Genomic DNA, 24,274 nt, shown 5'->3' with positions numbered 1-24,274 from the left:
TTGTGTGACTGATAAGATTACATCACCCCATTGGGAGATGCCCCAACCAGGGGCAGGAGCCAAGCCTTTCCTACCTAGATAAAAAACTGGGGTTTGGGACCCGAGGGCAGACCTTTCCACTGGATACCAGAGGAAAGTCGGACCTTTTCCACATCATTGCTGGATCTTCGGAGGAAAACTGCACCTTCTACAGGAGCACTGCTTCAACAGAACCACATCTGTCATCCAGGAGGACTGCAGCCACCATTTATACGGACTGCTACCAACACCCTGACTGACAGGGTGTCAGGTTGTATTTCTGACTGTGTCGGTGGTTGTTTCTTTTATATTATTGCATGTATTTTATTTTTTTTCTCTTTTCTCCTGTTAAATTGTATTACTGACTTGGAGTCTCGCACTGGTTTTACTTTCAAACCAACACAGCTTAGCACTACACAGGCAAGCAGATCCAAAGAGCACCTGGATTCATAACAAGATCTGTGTCACCTGGAACCTCCCACTATTTTCCAGAACTGCAAGTTGCTTTCTTTCTGCACCAAATTAGCTGCAAATAAAACAAAATACTTCCCCTTCTATGCTGTTTCTGAGCTAGAATAGTCTCCCTAGATCAAGAGCAGCTCTGTTCCTGGCTCCAGCTATTGAGGTACTTGGGATTATTTGCTTAATTACTGCAGTGATAAGGACAGACAGCTCCCTTGCCAGGTTTCCTTTCTTCCTCAATTTGGTTTTACTTTGCAGGAGCCATGGCCAACTAATAGTCCCTGGGGAACAGGAGGAAGGCTCTGGATTAATACTTATGTGCACCAAGGTAGCAGGGTGGGGTTGGGATGCACCTTTTCCAACATGAGCCTGGAGCACTCCATCTTCTCTTGCAATTTTCTCAGCTGAGCAAATCTTCAGGCACACAGAAGCACTGTCTCAGGAAGACCTTCAAACCCAGGATCACATCATAAGCCCCTTTTTTCACAGCCAGGCCTCATCCAGCTGTAAACACTGGACCTGCAAGTTCCTGGCAGACAGCTCAGGGATGCCCTAAGAACATTTGTAGGCTGAAGATTCACAGTCAGCATATCAGCCAATACTGGGAAGATATTTTCTCTGCTGTAGCAAATTTCAGGAGTCTTGCTGTTCTGATCCACTCTGCAGCTGGATGGAACAGTAGCTGCTTAAGTTTTCAAAACTCCTATGATTTCAAATGCATAGTTAGAGGTGTCAAAAGGCAACAGAGAAGTATGTCCTGCAATAGATCTCTATGAATAATTTACTTTATATTTCGTTCCCATTTTGGGTATTTAAGATGGCAACCATCCATTTGACCCAAAGATGTCTCAGTGGTTATGCTAACAGAAATCTGACATCAAAGGCATTTCAAAGCTATTGTTGAGCATGTTCTTCTGAGTGTGCCTTGAGGTTGAAATTTCAGTAAGACAAACATTAGGGCTGTGGCTTATGCTAGCTTGATTCTTCAACCTAGTACAACCACAGTCCTCATACAGCTTCCTCCAGCAGACAAGCTGGGTTAGATAAGGCAAAAGACATCTGCAAAAAGTTTTGATTTGCCCTGTGTGATATTTTGATTGCAAAAACTACCACTATATCAAACACAAACACATTCAGAATTCATCATAAATATAAAATGTCTACAAAAACTTTTACTCCTGTAGAAAGACATTCCTGCCATTAAATACCTTTATTGGTGATCTGGAAGAAAACAGAAAATCAGTGCAGAAAATATTTTCAGATGAGACAAAAACTGGCAAGACGATAAATAAGGAAGATTGGTCAGATAGGGTGAACTGTGTCACTTGCTGAAGCGGCGGAATTTAAAAATCTACTTTCATAAAGAAAGGAAAAGGAAAGATGAGAGGTCATATACAGGAGGGATATGCTGAAGTTCATGACACTGGGAAATAGCATCATAGTAATCACAAACTACCATCTGACTTCGTGTTTCTAATGTAATGGAGAAGGCGCAATAACTAAAAATTGAGGATAAAAAAGCAACAGAATACCAATGTTGTGTACAGTGAAAAATTCAGATTTGTAAGTTTATGCATCTGCATTTCAAAATTGCATTTTTAAGCATTCAACAAGAGCAGAAAAAATTAAGTCCATGGAATAAGCCTGAAGAAATTAATTGTATTTATCTCATTTAAGGGAAGAGAGAGGTGATTTGACCAAAGTTTGCAAGCACACCTCTATGAAACAGATTTCTGATGGAAGCTGCACTTATTCCTAGCCTGGAAAAAAAAGAACACAGTCCTGAGTTTGGAAGAAGAAGGTTAAAAAAAACGGCAGCTAACAAAAAGCAAAAAGCTTGAAAAATCAGTCATAGAATGGACAGAGTCAGTCACCAAATGGTTTGGGTTGGAAGAAAATTAATCGTCTTGTTTCAACCCCCTGCCGTGGGCAGGGACACCTTGCACTACACCAGGTTACTCAGAGTCCCATCCAACCTGGCTTTGACAGCTGCTCCATCCCTCTGACCATCTTTGTGTCCCTGCTCTGGGCTCACTCCAGCAGGTCCCTGTCCCTCCTGTGCAGGGACCCCAGCTCTGGATGCAGTGCTCCAGGTGGGTCTCAGCAGAGCAGAGCAGAGGGGCAGAATCCCCTCCCTGCCCTGCTGCCCACGGGGCTCTGGATGCAGCCCAGGACACGTTTGGCTCTCTGGGCTGGGAGTGCCATGGCCAGGGCATGTCCAGCCTCTCACCCACAGCACCCCCAAGCCCTTCTGGGCAGGGCTGCTCTGGGGCTGTTCATGCCCAGCCTGTGCTGGTACCAGGGGTTGATCTGACCCAGGTGCAGCACCAGCACTTGGTTTGGTTAAACCTCCTGATGTTCCCATGGGCCACTTCTCCAACTTGTCCAGGTTGCTCTGGATGGCATCCTGTCCTTCAGGTGTGTCAAACCACCTCACCTTGGTGTCATCTGGAAATTTGCTGAGGATGCAGTGATCCCTTTTCTATGTCATTAATGAAGATACAACACTGGCCCCACTAAGGATCTCTGGGTGTCCCACTTGTCACTGGTGTCCTTTGTGGCTCAAAGGCATTACCTCTACCCTCTGGATGTCACTATCCAAACACTTTCATATCCATCTAACAGACCACCTGTCAAATCCATCTCTCTCCCTACAGGAAACATGTCATCTTGAGCAGCCCAGCTCAAGAACATGCAAGATGTGTTCCTTTCACCAGGACACAACATCCACATTGCTCAAACTAAGGACATACTTTTCCCTTGATCAGAACAAGTACTGTTAAGGAAGCAACAGCCCTCTTACCAGCAACCTTAATTCACTAATATAGGGCTAAATATTTACAGTTATTCTCTGAATAAATAAAGACAATTAAAGAAAAGAAAGAAACCTGTGGCCCTTGTAGCTCTAATTTACAGTGGGTTTGGCACTCCATGTACTGCATATCTTCATCTCAGCAGGCAGCTCTCATTCGAGAGGGGCAGGTGTCACGGGCTGTCACAGAGGACACACAGTGTTCTTCCTTAAGAGATTTATTTTATTGCTTTCACTATGAAAGGTCTCCAGGCCCAAGCACCTGAGAGCCCCGTGTGTGTACACAGTGTGAGTGAGACAGACACACCCTTTAAATCTGCTTGGGGACTCTTGGTAACTGTGTGGCCAGTTCAGCTTCTCACAGCTGTTGGCCAGTAAAATACATCCAGGGAAACCAAGAGCTTTCAGTTCTGACCTCTGCAGATCTCCTGTATGAAACCAGCACAACTTATCTGGCCACAAGAAAATAAATAGCTTTTCTGGATAACTCTTTCTTCCTCAGTGGATTGATTATATATTTAAACAAAAATCCCAAACAGATCATCTATGGTCAAGACATTATGGTGTTTGTGCTGCCATAATTGTCACTATATGCTGCTGTGGGGGTGTATGCTGGGCTTTGCACCACTTATTAGTGGTTTGTCATCAGTCTCGTCTGTTTTCCCTCAGAGCCAGGATTATTAGAAAGGCGATTGAGACAATTCTCATGTTCGGGCTTGGATATTTATTATATCTTATCAAAATTTACAGAAAGTATGACAGCACCTCTAGCTCCTTGCTAGAAGTGGGAAAAATTACCACAGCTGAGCCTGCTTCAAGGCCTTTTAAAGCTAAAAAAACAATAGAAGTTTAACACCTATATTATTTATCCTTTTGACTCAATAATAGATCCCCATGACCCTTAGAGTGGCATTAGACTGACCAACCAAAGACAACTACCCAAGTTCTGTGAAGAAGGAAGATGATGAACAAAGAAAAAGACACCAGCCAAAATTCTCCACCTTGTCCCATATCCACCACTATACTATAAAATCCTCAAATTTAAAACCCACCACTCAGTGAAAATACACACATCTAACCCACAACACATTTGTGATTTGTAACTCATTATTCATATTTACAAGCCTTTTCCAAGGTTTCAGGTCAAGAGAAGTGTTTTCCAGGGGGTCTGTGCCTGGAAGCACAGAAAGCTCAAAAACTCCAGATTCCTGAGATCCAACATGCTGGAAAACTCTGTCAAGAGGAAAGACAGGAAAGGGTCCCCTCCAGCATCCTGCACAAAACTGCAATGAAGGCACTCACTCATCCAACTGTGAACTCCAAGGTAGTGGCAGCAGGTAGAAAAGCTACCCAATAAAGTTTCTGTCCTGTGAAGAACACTGAGCAACACTCCTCAAAAGGAACGTTTCCTTTCAGAAATATTGGAACTATCAGTTTTGACATTGCTCATGATTAGTCACAAAACCTGAATTAATGCAAAAAATGTTTCAAACATTCCAAAACTCTGCTTTTCAGAAACTAAACTTTCTAGCACCGTTTTTTCCCACTGCTAATTCCCATTTACACAAACACATTCTTCACCAAGGGTAAGGGGGACTGTCTGTATTGGATGGAAAATTCAACTCCAGTTTTGGTTACTTTTCTACAGTTCATGGAAGGCCATGGCCATGTCACTCACAGCATCAGAACAAAAGCTCCCTGAACAAAGTTTCCAATGTATTAGTGGCACGTTTTACCTCCTCACATGCTTGTTACAACAGCAGTCAGTGAACCCTGAGACATGGGTTGGTCAAATGATTTGTTGAGCTCGGCAGATAATGTTTTTGTGTTTCCCATCTCACTACTCTTTAGGATACCATGAGTCCAACAAGGCATGAACAACACATTTCCCATTTGGAGGGTGACTGCAGGTCAGGTGGACTGATGCTGAGTCCGAGTGGGTGTTGGAAAGGCAAAGGAGCAGCAGATCCAAAGCCCCAGCAGCCTCGCACAGGCCAGCACTGCCTGCTCCCAGCAGGGTCCTCACGTAAATGGGGTACCCAGGTCAATCAGACCACCCGTGTGGGAGGCCAGAGGGTGCCAGCAGGAAGCTTCAGCCAAAATCTGAAGTTTGCTGATCATGTAATAATAATAATTACCAAGACATGTTTTCACTCCCATTAACTACAGCAGGATCTGGCAGCTGCAACATCCCCTCTGCCTTCTTGCCTAAGCACAAACTTGGAAGAGAGGCATGAACAGAAATGAAGTGACCTGGAGGAACAGGGAACTGTCAGCTTCCAGGTGACATGCAGGGAGCACTTGCTGACAAGAGGGACATCTGCTGAAAGCAAACTCCTGCCTCTTGCTGAGCCTGTGGGTGCTCATGGCTTCCCCTCAGTTTAGGTGTAAAGCAAAACTTCCACTTTACAGGGCTGTGAAACCGAGATCAGCTGGGCTCAGGATCTCATCAGATGGGCAGGAGGGTGAAATCAGTCACTTCTGCATCCACACCTGCTAGGGGAAAAAAAATCCCACTTGTCTTCCAGTGCATGTGGTACTCCAGCAATTTACAAGGTCTACCAGGGCCATGGAGGCTAGGACAGAGTCACATAGAAAAGAATTTGCAAAAGACCATCATTCATTAGCTTCCAGATAGGCATTGCAACACAGGACAGTAATTTTACCAGCTAGCACTGTTTGTTGTGAGTCTGATTCATGCTCCCATATGTTATAACCCAGCAATATTTTTACTTCCAGAGCCAAACAACAAGGAAACATACTTCCAAGTGAACACAGTGGTAATTAAATGTTAAGCTTCTTTAGTTCAGCTCTGTATGAAACAGGTAACAGATACATAATAAATAAACATATATATATATATATATATATATATATATATATATATATATATATATATATAAACAGGAAACATAGTATCTCCATGACTGCCATCTGTATAAATAAGCATGTGGGGAGCTTGAAGGTTCACTGCCCTTTTGTCAGCAGCGAGTTCTGATGGGCTTACAATAAAACATTCCCTCTCTCATAGCTCATTGATCAGCTTCCCTCACCGTGGAGTTTTCCTTAAGGCAGTTTCCCATTAGTGCCACATTTGCCATCACTCAAGTACAACAGTGTTGCAAGTGGGAGCTTTCCTTAACACCAGCACCACACTAAAGTGCAGTGCCCTTTGCCCAGAGTGCTGGGTGAGAGGCTGGACATGCCCTGGCCATGGCACTCCCAGCCCAGAGAGCCAAACGTGTCCTGGGCTGCATCCAGAGCCCCGTGGGCAGCAGGGCAGGGAGGGGATTCTGCCCCTCTGCTCTGCTCTGCTGAGACCCACCTGGAGCACTGCATCCAGAGCTGGGGTCCCTGCACAGGAGGGACAGGGACCTGCTGGAGTGAGCCCAGAGCAGGGACACAAAGATGATCAGAGGGATGGAGGACCTCTGCTGTGAGGAAAGGCTGAGAGAGCTGGAATTGTTCAGTCTGAAAAAGAAAGGGATGTGAGGTGACCTAATTGTGGCCTTCCAGTACCTGAAGGGAGCTGACAAGAACAATGGAGAGAGATTATTTGTAAAAGCATCTAGTGACAGGACATAGGGGAATGGCTTCAAACTGATAAAGGGTAGGGTTAGATTAGATATTAGGAAGAAATTCTTCCCTGTGAGGGTGGTGAGGCACTGGCACGGATTGCCCAGAGATGCTGGAAGTGTTCAAGGCCAGGCTGCACAGGGCTTTGGGCAACCTGGTCTGGTGGAAAGTGTCCCTGGCCACAGCAGGGCGCTGAGACCAGATGATCTTTAAGGTTTCTTCCAGCCCAAACAATCCCGTGATTCCACGATTCATTCTCTGATATCTCAGGCCCCAGTCAAAGGCGCTGAATCACTGAATCCAGACCACCTCACCTGCTTGCAACATGAGAGAGATAGAGGTTATTCCAGAGATCTAGCTAATCACTGCCTTCCAAAACATCCAATTCCTCCAGGAAACTATTTTCCTCTGTTCCAAATCTTTAACTTTGATCTAGCAAATGCTAACTTGATGACTCATAATGGCTACAGTGAATTAGGAGAAGCCTTCAAGAATCTTGATATTTTTTTAGTTTGTGATACCAAGTTGACATTGAGTGATGTCCAGGTTACTCAGCAGCTCCTTGGTTTCCAGAGATTCCTTTAAAACCCCTGACACCACAGCTCACAGACTGTGGTTGGCCACTCTGAGGATCCTGTGGTTATTTCTAATTCCCTGGGTCTTACTGCTATAACCACTGCATCTGTAGGAGAAACTTGTACTCCTGGGTTGACACATCCCAGGTTTTGTTCCTGTGAATGTGCTGGAGGTATCTCTATTTGTCCACGAAGAGAAAAGAGGAGGTTGGGATCAATCAGAGACAGAAATAAGTAGCATCTGCATGTGACCTCCCCATATTCTAGTGACAGAGTAAGGGCCAGGGAGGCTGCAGTGATGGGCAATAAACCATGTTTCTTATTAATCACCATTCTGAAACACAGTCAGATCAGCCAATCCAAGAAGAGAGAGGTGTCTGGCACCAACTCCTGCTCCCTAGGGAACACGAGAACAAAGAAAGGACATTCAGCAGGGCTGAAATTTAGTCTGCAACATATTGTGTTTCTATGCCCACAAAATTAAACTATCAGTTCTGCTGCATCAACTCCCTCTGGCTGGAACACCCCACCTGAAATCTCCTTCTCTTACCTTGTCCTGTCACCATGCTGGTTTAACTTTGAGCTGATGCTGGCAGCCAACAGGCAGCTCCTTTGGTGGGTGCTTGTGGAAGGACGTCCAAGCCCCTCTCTTCTCTACCACAGAGTTGGTGCATGAAGGGATAAAAAAGGGCTGAAAGGCTCAGCAAGGAGGCATCTCTGGTGCTAAAAGGGCTCAGGCCTCAGCTAAGGATCAACATCTTAGTCTGGAGAGCAGATGTGGAAGAGATAAAGGAAATATTCTTGACTGAGAGACCCTGTTTTACAAACAGTAAAACACAAGTGAGGTGTCACAGAGGAAGAAACCTTCAACATACTTCCCCTGAAAGTGTGAGAGACCTCTCTACAGAGTTTGGACACAAATTCCATGGTTACCTCCCTGGGGATTGAGGGAAAGAATCTCAATGTGTGCTCCACCAACAACTGGATGGCAAGATACATTGAATCCTAATTTATATTATTACTTCCTTATATGTAACATTAACAAGTACCTTTAACTTCGTGCTGCATTACCAGAGGTACTAGTGGTCTCTTTTTGTTCTTATTCCTGTGTATTAGTTTGTTTTATGTCTTTTAGTTTTCTGTCTATTAAATAAATAATTCATTCTATAATAGACCTAATCAGCCATTTATTAAAGAACTTGCAAACCAGAGAGGGTTTTGGGGTGCTGGCCACCTCATCAAAGTTACTGCCTGCTGCAGAGGCCTGGGCAAAAGAGGCTTCTCTAAACCCCCACACCCATTTATAGCAGTGCCACATGCTTGGCTGAGCCAAGGGATGCTGAAAGCTGTGCCACACGGTGCAGCAGCCACAGGACCTGCTGGTCAGGCTGTGCTGAGCAGTGGGTCACCCAGGAATGTGTAATGGGATTTGGAAAAGCAGAGGGAGCTTCCACTCACTTCGCAGACCAGTTCAATCCTGTCCCTTATAGCACCTGAGCAGGTGCTGCCCCTGTGGGCTGGGCTTTCTAAAATAAGAAGGAGCAACTTCCTGCGACTTCCATGGGGTGTTGTGGGGCTGAGCCCAGGCATGGATGCAGGGGATGGAGTTTGGAGACACAGTGAGAACTGATGGTGCTCTCTGCCCGAGCCTAGCTGTGCTCCTGGGCAGCCTGTCAAGGACCAGGGCTGGTCCAGTCCAAGTTTCTGGGCATAAGCACCAGCAGGACTGGGAAAACTCGAGTGTTGAAAGATTCAGGGTGGGGGGCAAGGGGCATGGTAATACTATATACAACTCTCCAATAGACACAACAGACACACTTGCTACCAACAAATTAAAACATATCTCCTTAGACTAGAAGTGTTAACATTTCCTCTATTTTACAGGAGGTAATGAAGCCTTTTAGTATATGTATTTTTACTTAGCACCATGCCCTATTCTTGTGCTCTTTCCCCTCACCCATTTTAATTATCTCTTTTATGCTGGAGTACCAAGCACCAAAACAACTCAGTGAGGGGGATCTGTGGTACATAAAATATACTTTTAAAGCTTTTGTTTTTTCCTGGCAGTTCCGTTGTAAAAATATTCTTGCACTGGAAACATAAAATACCAGAGACATCAAACATATGCAATGCCATTTATTGAAGCTTGAAACAAATATGTCATCATAGTTTGCTTTTTAAACCTTGAAATGTTAGAACAAGCTGTGAATGTGGCAAATACACATTTTTTTCCTGAGCAATCTGTTGAAGCTGATGTGTCTCGGGCTAATACAGTAATATAATGATAATACACCTTTGCACTTGGTATTCAATTCAGTTTCGAGACTAATGACCATCTGGGTTCACATCCTAAATCCACCTTTACTTAAGAACAGTGTGTCATAATAGCAGTGGCACTGCTTTTCCCTAAAGTTTTAAGCTGAGAAACAGTAATGACTGCGTTTCCCTGGGTAGGATTATTCTGACTAATGTCCATAATATAATTTATTCACTTTTTATTCATTTCAAATGAAATAACAGCTCCCTGAAGAAAACAATGAAGGCAGAAATGGTTTAACTCCATACTAGCCCTAAGGAGCACTGGAAAGGACAACTCCTGCATGCATTTTCCTCCAACCTGTACCACATCCACTCAGTCAGCTCCTTACTCATTAGCCCACATACCTGTGGCCTCCTTCTGCTGACCTCTGTGGATAAAATATTATGCAGGTACCTCTACGTACAGAACTTTGTCCCACCCAAACCCAAATGTTTGGCTGTCAGGGAACTGCTCTACACCAGACTGCTCGAGCCCAAGCCCTGCCCAAATCCTTCCAAAATCAGGTGGGACCCCTCTACTCCTGCACATGATTCAGTTGTTCTGTGTCCAGAGGAGTAAGAACTGCCCAGATTTCTGTTGCTCAAAGGGCCCCCAAAAGGAGAGAAGCAAACTGTGAAACTTAAAAAGCATCATGTCTGGCGTTGGCCAGCAACGCCACAGACACATATTATTGTAAGAATGTGTGCATGCACCCACATGCACCATTGCAAGTCATCCCCATGTCTCTTAACCTAGCACCACATTTTTAACAGTGGATTTTGTTTTATCAGCACCTAAAACTGGGGTTATATCGCCATCACAGAGGTTAATAAATCTAACCTTACCATGCTGCATATTTTGAGCTCCCAGAGACTTCAAGTGAAGAAGAAAGTCCTTAGCCAAAGGACACAAACCTTTGAAAAATGACAATTCGACTCGTGGCCATCATTAGGTTAACACATTACAGCCAGGTTGAAATACTTCTATTAAATTCATGAAGGTCTGTCTAGAAAAAAAAACTACTGCTAGTCTTAGTTCTGTAACCACAGTGACACTTGGATTCATGACCATGTGTCTCACCATATACTGCATAAAATGTGCGTTTCCCTGCAATCTGAAATTGTAAGGTAAGCAGGGTGCAAATCTGAGATTTTCAAAAAAGCCAGAAGAACCAAGGTGTCCAAATCCTACTGAATCCCAAAGGAATCTAAATATGTCTTCACTGGCAAGACAGATGTGCTATTTGCCTAGTGGTGCCATCATGACTGAAGCTTGAGCTATGCAGACACTACTCTGAGCCTCAGACTCCTGCCCCAGGAGCCCTCAGTTCCACTATGATGATGGACTTACACTGGGGGAAAACTCTGCTGTGAGTGAGCTCCTGTGAACGGGGCCTTATGCTCTACTGGGAGATACTGGATGAAAGGACAGCTCTATCACCGAGTATCTGTGTGAATAAAAGAGTTTCCAGATGCTAGCTGGCCTTTATGCTGATGCCGTAAAATTTATTTCAAAACATATGGGAAATTTCCAGCTGAAATGCCTGCATGCCACATTTGAAGCTGCAGGAATGGTTTAAGTCTGTAAATTTGAATTCTATTATATAGGTTAAAATGAAATTAGCAAACTCTTCAGCTGGGCCAGGTCATTGCTCCTTCCTTCCTTTTTTTTTGTCAAAGAACAAAAAGATTTCAGTTTTTAAATGCAAAAGACTCAACTTCCAATTGTCCTTACCTACATCAGCTTAGAAGTCTTTTGCTTTCTCATTATGTGACTCCTTTACTCTTTGTGCTGTAAAGAGTGGAAACCATTACAGTGAAGGTTCCTGGTTCCTCTGTTCAGCAGCTGTAACATTCTTGAATTAAATGGAGCTGACCACTAACATAAAACTGGTGGAAGTGAGAAGTCAAGAGAGAACACCACTCTTCCCAAAGGATAAGTGTTGAGGTTAAATTTTTGCTGCAGAACAAGCTGATACAACCTCTATGCTCCATCAGTTTCCTGAGAGGTTTTTATGTCCTGCTGACATGTATCATTTGCGTCTGAATACCTGCAGCTATAGAGACTGGACTCAGTTTTGATTTGGTTGTCTTTCTAATTTCAAATGGTCTTGGATAGTTAATTTTAAACTGAGAGGAACTACAGATGATACTTAACATCGTTATTGCCTGTCTAGCAAAAGATCTGCAAAACCAGATTTTTTTCCTTATGCTGAAATTATTCTATCAGATGGAGTGTATAAAACTGTCTAAAAATATTGCTGTTTTCTCCCCTAAATGTGTAAAAATACACATAGATATGGCACTTAGGGGCATGGTTTAGAGGTTGGACTTCTTGATTTTAAAGGTCTTTTTCTATTACTTTTTCTACGACTATTTCTATGACTAAGATTCTATGACTATTAAGGTGGTAGATGCAAACGGCTTGGATTTTGTAGTACCAAGAAATGCTGCTTAAAACATATTTGGGAACTTAACAGCCCATATGTTACAGGGGTTTCCAGGTTACAGCAAGACATTTGTAGCAGAAGAAAACTGCCAAGAACAGGTTATGGCTGAGGTATCCTTTACAGATTCAGTCAAGTACTTAGCAAAGTTTTTTTTCTCCTGAAAAAAACAGTGTTTCAATTCATCCTGACTATCATTAACAGATATTACAAAACTCTGTTTTTAAATTTATGAAGTGAGCAATGAATTTAGAGAAACACTGCCACTGCACTTTGATTCCTAAAAAAGAAAGGCAAGAGAGCATAAAGAGAACTGGCTCATGGCATAGGTATGTGTCTATTGCCCCAAGGGCCACCTTCACTAAGCACTCTTGAGTAAGCAGTGCTGGTCTTTCAAGTGGATTTTGGAAAAGAGATGGCAAAACAAGTTAAACATTCATTACAAAAAATCAGAAAATTCTTGCAAGCCTGTTTCTAGTGTCTATGCATGCCTAAGAAGTACTAGCTGTTGGTACATTGAAATTTATGTAACAAATTTTGGACTATTACAGATAAAAAAACTGAAGCAGTAAATTATGATTTATAACCCTAGGTGATGCATTTTCCCAGTTTTGATCACAGATTTCCATTTATGCTGGATGGTTCAGAAAAAAAATAAGAAACGTAAAACCTGTAAACAGAAGCTCTATTCAAGGAAACAAAGAGAAAAACAGCTAGTGCCAAGCTGCTTGGTTGTTGTTTTCTTGGTTTTGAGGTGGTTTTCTTCTAGATTTAGTGTAATTTTGTTGTTTGAAGACTCGCTGGTCCCCATGTCTTGCTTTGTTACGAATTCGGGGCTGGCTACACGTGAAGCAGCACTGAACCTGTATTGATGGCAGCAAGCACTTGCCAATGCCTTTCAGCCTCTGGCAGAAGTGAACTGACAGCTGGTCTTTGCTGCAGGGCAGCCCTGTATTGAAGAAGATGACAAAAATTAGGTGTATTTTGCTGTCATGCTCCCAGTATTTCTAGAATTTTGAACTACTTTAAGCCAGATGGTCCTGTATATTAAGGGTCTTATTAAAGTGGTTTTCTCTTCCCTTGAATTACGGGTCAGCTTGACGTCCCTCTGGAATTCTAGTGAACACATGACCTGTTCTGGAAAACACAGCACTCATGACTGTTCAATGATACTTTACCTTCACAGCAGACAAAGCTGGCCTATGTTTTCCACTTTGGCTTTTGTGCTGATAAAAGTTTTTGTGCCTGAGAAAGCCTGGCAACAACGATTTGAGTTTGGTACTTTTGCATTCTTGTAACTGCCCCTAGGACAAGCAGCATAGGCTGGCAGGGTGCTGCACAGCCAGCCAGGGCAGGCAGGAGAGTGCAGACAATGCACATGCAACTGCATGTTCAGCTTGGCTATGCTTTAATTCCTGCACGTCAGAATACTGAGGGACTGCTGCTGTCTGTACTACCACGCTGATAGGTCTGTGGTAGCTCTAATGAACTGAGATGGGCCAGATTTAGCCAGATACTAGAAGCTGGTGATCCACAGCTTGGAGAAGACATGGTATGCACAAGAAGGAAGATATTACATTAACAAGGCTGTTCTCCAGCAAATCACTCAAAACTGCAACTGGCAAAACTCAATGGAAACTTTTTTAACGGTAGTTTAAAACAGATGCAAACAGTTTTTTTCACACCAAGCTGTAACCTATAGAACGGCTGTCCTCAGGATATCTAGCCCCAGAGCTAGAAGTTAGGAATAGAAGCTTCCATAATCCAGGAGGAGATTGTTAAAGACGTGCTTTGCCAATTAAGACACTCACAATTAAGACACTCCCAGATGGGACCCACCCCAGAGTAATGAGGAAACTCGTGAGAGAATTTGCCATACAACTCTCAATCACCTACCAGCAGTCCTGGTTAACTGGAGAATTTCCAGCTGACTGGAAATTAGCAAATGTAATGCCTATCTACAGGAGGGTCAGAAGGATGACCCAGGGGACTGTACAGCTACCTGAAAGAAGGCTGTAGTGAGGTGGGGGTCAGCCTACATTGCCACAACTACAGTGAGAGGACAAGGGGAAATGGCCTGAAGCTGAGACAGGGGAGGTTCAGATTAGCTTCAGACATTTTTTCACTGTTAGGGTGGTCAGGTATTGAACAGGCTGCTCAGGGAGCACTGGGTGATGTGGTTTAGTGGTTCAGGGGTTACAGGGGCACTGCTGGGTGGACTGGATAGTCTTGAGTGTCTCTTCCAACCTTGCTGGTCCCATGACTCTGTGAACTTGCTACCACAGGAGAGTGTGGAAGCAGACAGCATCACAGCATCAAAAAGAGTTGCAACATATTAATGGAAGTTTAAATAAAAAGGAACTACATGGAGAATTTTTAATAGTCCTAATATACTGGGAATGTAGAAGGATTATCACGGAAATGAATCTCAGGAAAGCACCAACCTCCTGTATTCCTGCTAAGTAGAATTTTTTAATGCCATTGTTGGAGACATATGGGTGGGCTGCATGGACCAGTGCTTACCCAGTAGGGCATTTCTTATGTTTTACGGGCCACTTGAGCTTTTACTCACAGAAGTAACTATTACTAATATGTGTAGAGAGTGTTTATCTGAATCTGTCTTTCTGAACATGAGAGGGACAGGAAATAAGCAGACCAATCCACCCCCGGGCAAAATGTGTGCTAAAACTCTTTGAACAGGAGCAGGAGTGATGTGTCACGCTCAAGAGCATGTCAGATCTGCACTGCCCTCAGGATTCAAATCATTGTCTCACTGTCAAATTAGAACCCTTAGCCCTGAGTAATAAGGAAGATCATCCTCCAAAAGGCTTTTGAAAGCTTTTCTAAGGGCTGTGAGCTGTTGCTACTCCTACCTGAGGGTATCTGCTGGATACAGCACTACACATAGGTATCCTTCAATAAGCTTCCCTTTCCCCTGATGCCTCTTTTTTGGCTATTAACCATGTACACAGGTGGGCTCCTGGGCCTTCAAGACACCCTGACTCACAAGAATATTTCTCTCTACCTCTTGATTTTGGACAGTCTCACCCTGTGGTGCACTGATTTTTTTACCATGCCTGTAAGAATTTGCTTGCTTGCACTCCTAGTCCAGAATTTACAGCTTCCATAGAGGGATCTGTCTTAAGAAATGGCATCTGTTTGGACTCACTGTGTGTCCTTCCACAGCCCTCACTGCAGCGTGAGCTACCTAGAACAGGCCAATACAAGCAGACATTCTAATTTAGTCGTGTCATCATAAATCAGGGATGCATGCTCAGAGTCTGCACTCCCCATCACGGCAACACAAGGCCAGAAGTGCTGGAAGAGACAGCAGTGTGGTTCTGCCAACAGAGCAGTGAGCAGTAGCAGGCCAGGGTGACCTGTAACTACTGAGCCCACACTGCTCAAAAGAGGTTGATAGATTGAGCCAGCTCCCAGTTCTTGCAGAATCTCAGCAAAAATGGAGAAAACTGTTTCATGCAGGTGTATTACTCTACCTGTATTTTTCCTGCACTCTTGCAGATTGCATTTCTGATATTTTGTGGGCTTGGCTTTTTCCATGCACATACTGTCATCTTCTGTCTCATTAGTTTCTGTATTCATGCATTTCACAGTTCTTTGTTGCATGCCCCCTCCACAAGAAACAGGACACTGAAAGAGTAATTTTAACATACATAAATATTTTTTTACATGGAAATTTTGTAATATGGCAATATTTGAGCTGTGATGTGACAGGAAGCTAAAACTGCCATGTGATCCAGAAGCACTGGCATGACAGTACTCTGTGTACTGTGTGCTCCATCCAGATACCTCCATGGTGCATTGTGGCCAGAGCTGACAGGATACAGTAGAGGGTAAATGGTATAAATACAGCATCTTGGAATGTGTGTAAATAGGAGGAGAGGACTGTTTTCTACATTATAAGAGACTCGTAAACCAATTTTGTACAAATTAGGACAGTTTTTGCTTCCTGTGTTTTCTGACAATCTATGTTAAACATTAATAACAAATTCCAATGTTAGGTCTACAAACGACCAAACTAAGAATTTTTAAAAAGCCAATAAGGTTTTGTTTCTTTCCTTGCTTTTGAACAGAGGTTACCCTTTACGACCACAAAAGAACAGCCAGCTGCTTGCTCTGGCTGCACACAGAAGGCCATAAAACCAAAGGACTTTTAAAATCTCAACCAGTACATTTGCATTCTGTAAATGCACTTAATTCTTGTGACTTCCTAGGGCATCTGAGAATCCCAATTAGTTTCAAATTTTTTTTTTCCTCTACAGATAAATAGTGCCAGCAGATTAATGAGAAAAAGAATTCAGAAGATAGAGAATGTCAGCTAACGAAGCTTAAGAGATGAAGACAGGAGTGGAACCTCTGACATTTTTCTGCAAATTATCCCCTCTCTAATGTGTATCTCTGTACATGAAGCACAATAGTACTGGTGTGAGGTACACTGAAAGATCTTAGGAATTCTTGCAACAACTTTACATTGATGTTTAAAATATTTTTATAATGTAAATTTATTAATGAATGCATCAATATGGGATTAATAAATGAGTACAATAGTTGTTATTATTTTTGTTACTCTGTTACTTATTTTACACATTTCACTTCCATATTTAAGTGTTACACTAACTGTACCTTTGTGTCAAAACCAACTCATTGAATTTTCTGTGATAAAGGAGATTCCTGTTTTGTTAAATCAGAAGTTAAAGGTTAAATGTTTCCTATTTGAGGCTCCTGCTTTTAGCATTCCTTCAATATTCCATTCTGCTGTGAGGAGGAGTACTTGTAATGTATGCAATGTTTATTAATGAAACTGGAGGGAAAGGTTTATTAGATATACTAGTTTCTTTATATATAAAAATGCATATCAGATACTGGAAGGTTGCCCAAAGATACACTTCATATTTGTCAATAAGATTTCCAGGTACTAAGTAAGAGGCTATTGTTCATTCAGAATTTCAGAAATTCAGAATTTCTCTTTGTGTGGGCAAGTACAATATTCCCCAAAGTTGTTTGGAGGCTCAAAAGATCCCCTCCAATAGCCTCAAACAGTGAAAAATTTCAAACGTGCAGTGGAAAAATGTTAATGGTAAAACTCCTTTGTTCTTAGATGAGATAAAAAATCCCAGACTTCAATGACATCTAATACAGCAACAAAAAGTAGAGGCTGCAATAAGTGCCACCTGAAGGAATGGACATGGGCTGGCTATGCAATGCTCAGTAGTGCTCTCAGAAGTTCTCTTGCAGCTTCAGCTGTGCATAAGAAACTGCACTTGCCACAGGCACTGAGGTTCGGAGACAAGTGGGTAACACGACCAAATATGGCCAACTCATGACAAGAAACAAAACGGGAATTAACTGAATCCTACCGGGCTCCAGGCTTGGTGGATCCACTGTGTGCAAGGCTGCCTGCTGCACGGTGCCATGGCATCAGGTCTGCTGGCCCAGTCACAGAGCCCTTCCCGCGGGCAGGAGACGTGCCGCGTCTGCTGGCCACCACCACACGTCCTCGAACACTGGCGAAAGAGGGGCACAGACACAGGTGGGGAAGGATGAGAAACCAGAAAACGGACCACAGAGATGGTTGGACATGTTAATGTAGAAATGTGGGGCCACAGATAACGAGAATCCAGGGTCACAGGCCCATGGGTTTAGAAAGATGTACTAGAAAGGCTAAGACTGCACATCAAGTCCTGAAGTCCAGAGATGAAGAAAACTCGGCACTGAGACACTTATTCCATGTGCTTGGAAGGAGACTGAGAAGAAGTTGTTACATGGTACATCTACTGGAAGGACTAAAGGGCAGAGTAGAAGTGGCTACATGGAACAGGCAACACAGAACTGTCCATCAGCATCACCAACACCAGTAGCATCTCTAACAAGAATTAGATTAGAAGTCATACGTCTGTAGGATTAATCTGCAGTATTAACTGAAGACAGAACAACTTCATAAGATGCAGCATCTCATTTTTATGAGGTGGTTGGGGACATTAAAATTCAATCCATACAGTAACTGAACTCTTTGGCAGTAAAAGTCATACAAAAATAGTGACCCAAGTTATTTTTTAAACATTCTTCTGTCCACATTCTAGAATTACATATCCACTGATTTTTTACAATTTTTTCACTAAGTCTGTAGTAGAGTCTGCTGGAAATACACAAAGTGTTTCATACTCTGATATGAAATAAAGTATCAAATATACTTTGAATAATGCATTGCTACTGCCCTACAAGGAATTGCACCCCTATGGACAGAACAATATATCTGACGTCTGATAAATTAACTTTTTCAATCCATTTCTATCCAGTGTCCTTAGCATGAGGACAAATGCCAGGGTTGGACTAGTGCTTTTATAAAGTATTTTAACTGACAAACAAATGCAATCATTTGTCTATTTTTATTTTTCCAATCCCTGCTGATTGCTCTGACAGCACACCCTCATCTCCTCCAGGTGTGATTTGTTAGTGCTCTGTAAAGAAAATGTGATCACCTCCCTTAAAATCCCAAAGCACCAGGTCCACAGGGCTGCAAACATCGTGACACTTTCTCCAGAGCTGCTTTCAGTGGGGTTAAATTCTGAAATATAACCAGGCCACATGCTTTAGCTGACATAAATATGTGCCTGGCTGCCTCTGAGTTTGTTGGCACAGATTTATATTACAAAGGGACCCAAAAGTCAGATTTATCTTATGTCTGGTCTAAGCCTTTGCTCCATAAAATTTCAGTCCAAAAGTGCAAAGGAAAATTCTAAATTTGTCATAATGAGAAGGCAACATTAAAACATCAGCAGAAAGGATTCATCTAAATGAACCACATTTACTGATCCAATAGGATAAGCTAAAAGAAATCTCTTCCAGGCCATCTGCTTCTCCCTTTCAGGATATGGTAATTTACAGCTCCAGCTGTAATCAAACGCAATACTAAGAATGATTCTGTGAAGCCTTAGGAACACCTGTGCTAATTTTTGCTGTAGCCATACACAAGAACTCACCAGCTGCATCTCTTCCTCGGAGCAGAATTTTACCTGACAGCACGGGATCCAACAGCCGCTGTCCCCTGAAAGGAAATTGTTGATTCACAAACCCTTTAAAGAACAGTACCTCACTCCAGGGCTCCACACGCCATTTCAAGCAAGGTTCTGTGTTACAGCTAGTGTTGAACTGTGGTTTATAGCTGAGCAACTGGCAATGGAAAGGCCTGAGCAGCCGCTTTTCCCGAACATCCATGCAGTGAACATCTCGGGTCTTGAAGCCTCCGCTGCAGTTCACAGAGCACTGCACACAAAACAGAGAGGGGCACTTCTCACATGATGCTCCACTGAGGGGCTGTACCCTCCCCACTCAACACAGCAGGAGGACAACCTCAGCTTTGAGCATCCTGAACAGAAGGAATTTCCAGTTTATTGTAACACCAGTCTGGTGTGAGGCCTAAACACTGTGCTTTTCCTCACAGCAGCCCAGAATATGCTATGTAAGTACTTTCCCTGCTATACTGCTATGGCCATTAATAATGTGGATATGTATTTAACTGGGAAATCTTGCCAGCTATCTCCAAAAATGTCACAGTGAAAGAGCCATAGTGCAATAAATACAAAAATGGATTCTGTGTGCAGGGATATTGTCAGTTCCTTAGCTGCTTCAGAGAGAGGAAGGGAGTGAGTAGCAGCTCCCACTCTCACCTTCCTTGCACCTCCATGGCACCAGGACATTCCATACCCCAAGAACAGCCTCAGTTCGAAAGGATGGAAGGGAAGAGAGAGGCATTCTGAGCCTCACTCACAGCCTGTGAAATCACTGCTCAGCTCTGAGCTCTGCTGAGGACAGGAGCTAAGTGAACCCTTCCATCCTCCTTTTTTCTAGCCAGAGCTTCTTCCAAGCCTTGTGCAGCATCATCAGGTCCTGTCTCTGGGCACCAAAATTCAGGACCTTTCCTGCTCTTGAGGAAGAACTGAATTTGCTACCCTAGGGATAAGGAAAAATACAGGTTTTGTCTTCAAACAGAATTAAAGGTAATTAAAGTCAACTGCAGCACTGAAACCTTCTCAGACCACTTTTCACCTCTGCCACTATGATGCAATAGCAACTGGTGCTCTTCTCCTTTGCATAAATAAGCATCCTTTAGTTGAGCAAGGAACCTGAATGTAATACTTCCTCTAGGAGATGAAGAATGGATGGAAAGGGAATCCTTACTCTTGTCCACAGGACACGTTTCTCTCTCTCTGGATAGAAAGAGTGGACAGAAGTGACTGTGTAAGAAACTGAGTACAACAGTCTCAAAATATATGCAAATTTTATTTATATTACTATAAATACAGACTCTAAGATTTAGTCTGAAGCACCTTTCTTTTAGGGAAGGAGAAAAATTAAATGAGAGTAGAAGAACAGAAAAAGCTCGACTGCGCTAGGAGGGAACCCAATCATCTTGCTGTGACAAGTGTCTTAAAAATATTTGAAATGAGTAATAAAAAGCAATTGCCACTTCTAAAGCAAGCAAAATGTAACCGTTTTTATACATGAACTGTAATTACATTTGTATAGTTCACTTGATGGAAAATTAGGAGGGTAACACAAATCTGATAGAAGAAGCCTTTTGCCTCAAACTTGCTTCATAACTGGTCTGACATTTAAAAAAATTTTCTTCCTGTTCTATTTTATCATTAAGCTTGATTGCTAGCTATTTTTTTGTGACATGAACATCATTCACTTGTTGCAAAAGCAATGACATTTATGAAGAAAAAGTAAAGGTGAAATTGCCCTACTGCAGCTGGGAGGGCAGGATGTCTATGTATCTTTTAAAATTAATTTCGAAGGCTTAAATGTAGTTATGTAAAGCCTTGGCCTTTCCTGAACTTTCTAAAGAGGCATGTAATTCCTGTACAAATCAATTTTATGTCTAAGAGCTCAATAATAACACAGGTTTTGTAACTATAACTTTTTATTTGTATCAATCTGCCCTCTAGCCCAATGGCAACAACACTGTCCACAGAAATGATCTGTACTGGAAAAGTTTGAGACACCTATCTTTTTCCTTATTAAATCAACAATATTTAAAACAGAATTTTGTATTTTATCTCTTTTTAGTCTTGAAAAATAATCCGTGGTTTGAAACTCAATTTTCAGACTTCATGAGGACAAAATATTTCAAGAAGCCACCAAAGTCTTTCCAGGTGTTCTTTAAACAGCTTAAAATACCAAAATGGGACTCAAGCACAATTCTTTGGGTTCCACTTAGCACCCTGGATACTTTTCTGTTTCTTGACCAGGCCATGGGTACAAAACTAGGACCAAAGAGAATCCTGCACATAGCAGGCGTTCTTTCCAGTACAATTTTCTTTTCTCTTTTTTTTTTTTTTTTTTTTTTAATGTAAACCTTAGAGCTTACGTGAATGAAGAGCAGACCATGTCATATAACAGATGGTGACAAGGGATGGTGAATAGGAACATGACAATTCCCTCTCCCAAATTCCCACTGCTTTTTAAAATTAGGATATGCTCCTGGAGGCAGAGATAAAGAGAAGCCACAAGTAACCATGTCCAGCTTCGCCCTGTCACCTCCATAGAGGATGTGCAGTGAGTCCTGCTTTGGCTCTAGATGCAAGAGTTAATGAGCACAACCCACCACAGGAAGAACAAAATTCACAGCAGATGTGTTTCCAGATATAACTTGGTCAGGAAATTAGTGCTGAATGGTCAACTGGGAATCATGTATGCATTCACTGAGTAAATAATTGTTTTAAAAATGAGGTATTTAGAATTTCATACCCACTGAAATTTGCAAGCTTACTGTTCACACACAGCTCTGAATGAAGTTACCTTGCTCCAATTTCCTGTTTTCCAGCTAGCACATGGGCGGAGATAACATCTCTTTGCAGGATCAGGCTTTTTCATGTCCTGACAGTGAGATGTGTTCCTGCTGCTGCACTCCACATGTCTCCAGAAAGCCCCCATTCCACAGGTCGTAGAGCACTGCACAAGGGCAAGAGGAAAGCCCAGAGGCAAACTCAACATTAGTACATAATTCTGGAAACAACCCTGGAACCTAAATATAAATATCTAGAGCCATTTTAGATTACATATGTTATCGGAGATACCCAAAAGAATATTTGAAATTCACCTAAATTTTGCTTAATATTCTGAAGGAGGGCTTTTTTTTGGTTTCTTAAGACTATACCAGTCCTGATTTTGACTATGCACTTCTTTTCTTTGGTATCCTCCTGCTTACAAAGACATTCTAAATCTGTACCAGCTGTTCCACTGTTTTCTTCTGTTATCTTTGGGGATCCAAAGCAAAATGTAATTGCATCCAATCTTCAGCATTGTTCTCTCTAGTCCTAATACTGCTAATGAGATAGTCAGCTAATTGAGTGCATGATGCTGAAAATCTTAAATAAATATGTGGGAATCTTAGGAAAATTGTAGAGGAAAATGTTTCTCTAAATTATTAATTCAGGATGTGGCTGAGTGTTTTCAACATTTGAGAGGACTTTTCTGTCTGAGGAAAGAGAATATTTGTCATTTCAGTCCATATCCCAAGAGCACACACTCCTCACAAAAAGCCCCCAAACACTGTCATTGTATTCTGAAGCAGGAGGGGTTGAAAAGCGGTTGGAGACACCCATTTACCTTTTTCTGCCTTAGAAAGGGTGGGTCAGTGAACTATACATGTAGAGCCAAATTCAACAAACACTAAGCAGCCTGCAGCTGGCATGAGAAACAGCACAAATAATCTTGGATTAAGTCAGAAATATGATGAAGGGAGCAAATGCTCTTGTGCGGTTTGAACTCCCTGCATGGAAGTGGGAAAGTTAAATATGGAACACTGAGTAAGTGTCGTTGGAAAAATAAGGAAACTTAAGCTGAAGCTAAGGCAAAAAAAAAAGGTCAATACTGGAGATTTTTTATCTCGTGGGGATTCCTGGGATGTGTGTCCAAGTGGCCACAAAGGTCTTGTTAAAGGAAACTGTTTACCACTGTTCAGTTTTGCCTAGTGACACACCTATCGAAGACAATTTTTCTGACTGAAAGGACAGACTGCCCTTGTCTCGCCTTCTGATGGCTTGATGCCTTCCCCAGCTTTGCTAGACCAGTCTGACAACACCAAGACTTTAAAAAAGAGATGCTTAGTCTTTGACTAAAGCCCCATTCTGAGCACACGTGAGAAGAGCAAAGATGGCTCCATGGACGATGCAGGGCAGATCACACTGAGGAAGATTTGTGTTCTTCTCTGAGGAAGGTGAAACAGCAGGATTCTTTCAAACCCTGCTGTGTGCAGGCACAGGGTCAAGAGAGAAAGGCATGATACTTCGAATGGTCTTAGGATAAAGCCTTAGCTTTCTTGACTGTTGTTTGATGCTACATAAGTTTCTGAAGACACACTACATTTCCCTTTGTCATTTGGGAACCAAGATTCCCTCTTGGCACAGTAGATCTTGGTCACAGGGGGATGAAGTGCAGGTGACTTTACGGGACCAGTAGCAAAAGGGCTATTGGAATGAGATGATCTGGTGGTAATGGAGTATTTTTGCTACCCAGAAAGCTCTTAGAAAGGGAAAAATGAGAGCCCAGAATGGCCCAGGAAAGTAGTAGGAAAGGAAGTCATAGTTACGGACAAGCACCAGTGGAATTGGGCACTGTTTTGCCCTACTCAAATTAGTGCTTTCCCTTGAGGGGACAAGTGCCAGCCCTGTTTTGGGACATGTCACACCCTTCCACCTCAGTGACTAACACTGCTCTTGTCACTATTTATTTACTAATATGGACATCTCCTATGGAGCAAAGCAATGTCAAAATATTGGCAGCTATTGAAAGAGAAAGAGCACAGCAAGACACTCATCAGAGTAGGTGCAGTGGTCTTGAAATACCAATGCCTTGGAAAGATGTAATCTAAAAACAGATTCAAAGATTTTCTAAGGATGGGGAAACAGAAAGAGCAAAAATGAAGTCAGAAAACTGTAGACTGAAAATTAATTAAAAGTCATGAACAAAAAGAAAAGATTCTGTGAATGTCAGACTCAAGGTGTGCATGGGAAATAGATAACTATTTAATGAGAAAGAGAATAGCTAACTTTATTAATAGA

At 42.4% G+C, this 24,274-nt stretch overlaps 1 protein-coding gene across 1 annotated transcript in view; it reads right to left on the bottom strand.

Moving 5' to 3' along the window:
* Positions 1-9,563: 9,563 nt before the first annotated feature.
* Positions 9,564-24,274, bottom strand: part of ADAMTS12 (ADAM metallopeptidase with thrombospondin type 1 motif 12) — a 140,561-nt gene continuing 125,850 nt past the window's right edge. Inside the window, exons 20-24 of the mRNA XM_088157029.1 lie at positions 22,011-22,163; positions 19,299-19,472; positions 17,567-17,713; positions 15,686-15,839; positions 9,564-13,137 (exon numbers count right to left, since the gene is read on the bottom strand). Of these exons, the coding sequence (XP_088013155.1) occupies positions 12,902-13,137; positions 15,686-15,839; positions 17,567-17,713; positions 19,299-19,472; positions 22,011-22,163 (864 nt within the window). The 3' untranslated portion in view covers positions 9,564-12,901. The remainder of the gene's footprint in view (positions 13,138-15,685; positions 15,840-17,566; positions 17,714-19,298; positions 19,473-22,010; positions 22,164-24,274) is intronic.

This window comes from Sturnus vulgaris, chromosome Z (genome assembly GCF_052056855.1).
Source record: "Sturnus vulgaris isolate bStuVul1 chromosome Z, bStuVul1.hap1, whole genome shotgun sequence".
Taxonomy (NCBI): Eukaryota; Metazoa; Chordata; class Aves; order Passeriformes; family Sturnidae; genus Sturnus; species Sturnus vulgaris.
Note: the sequence above shows the minus strand (reverse complement) of the source record. Positions and strands in the feature narration are given on the sequence as shown.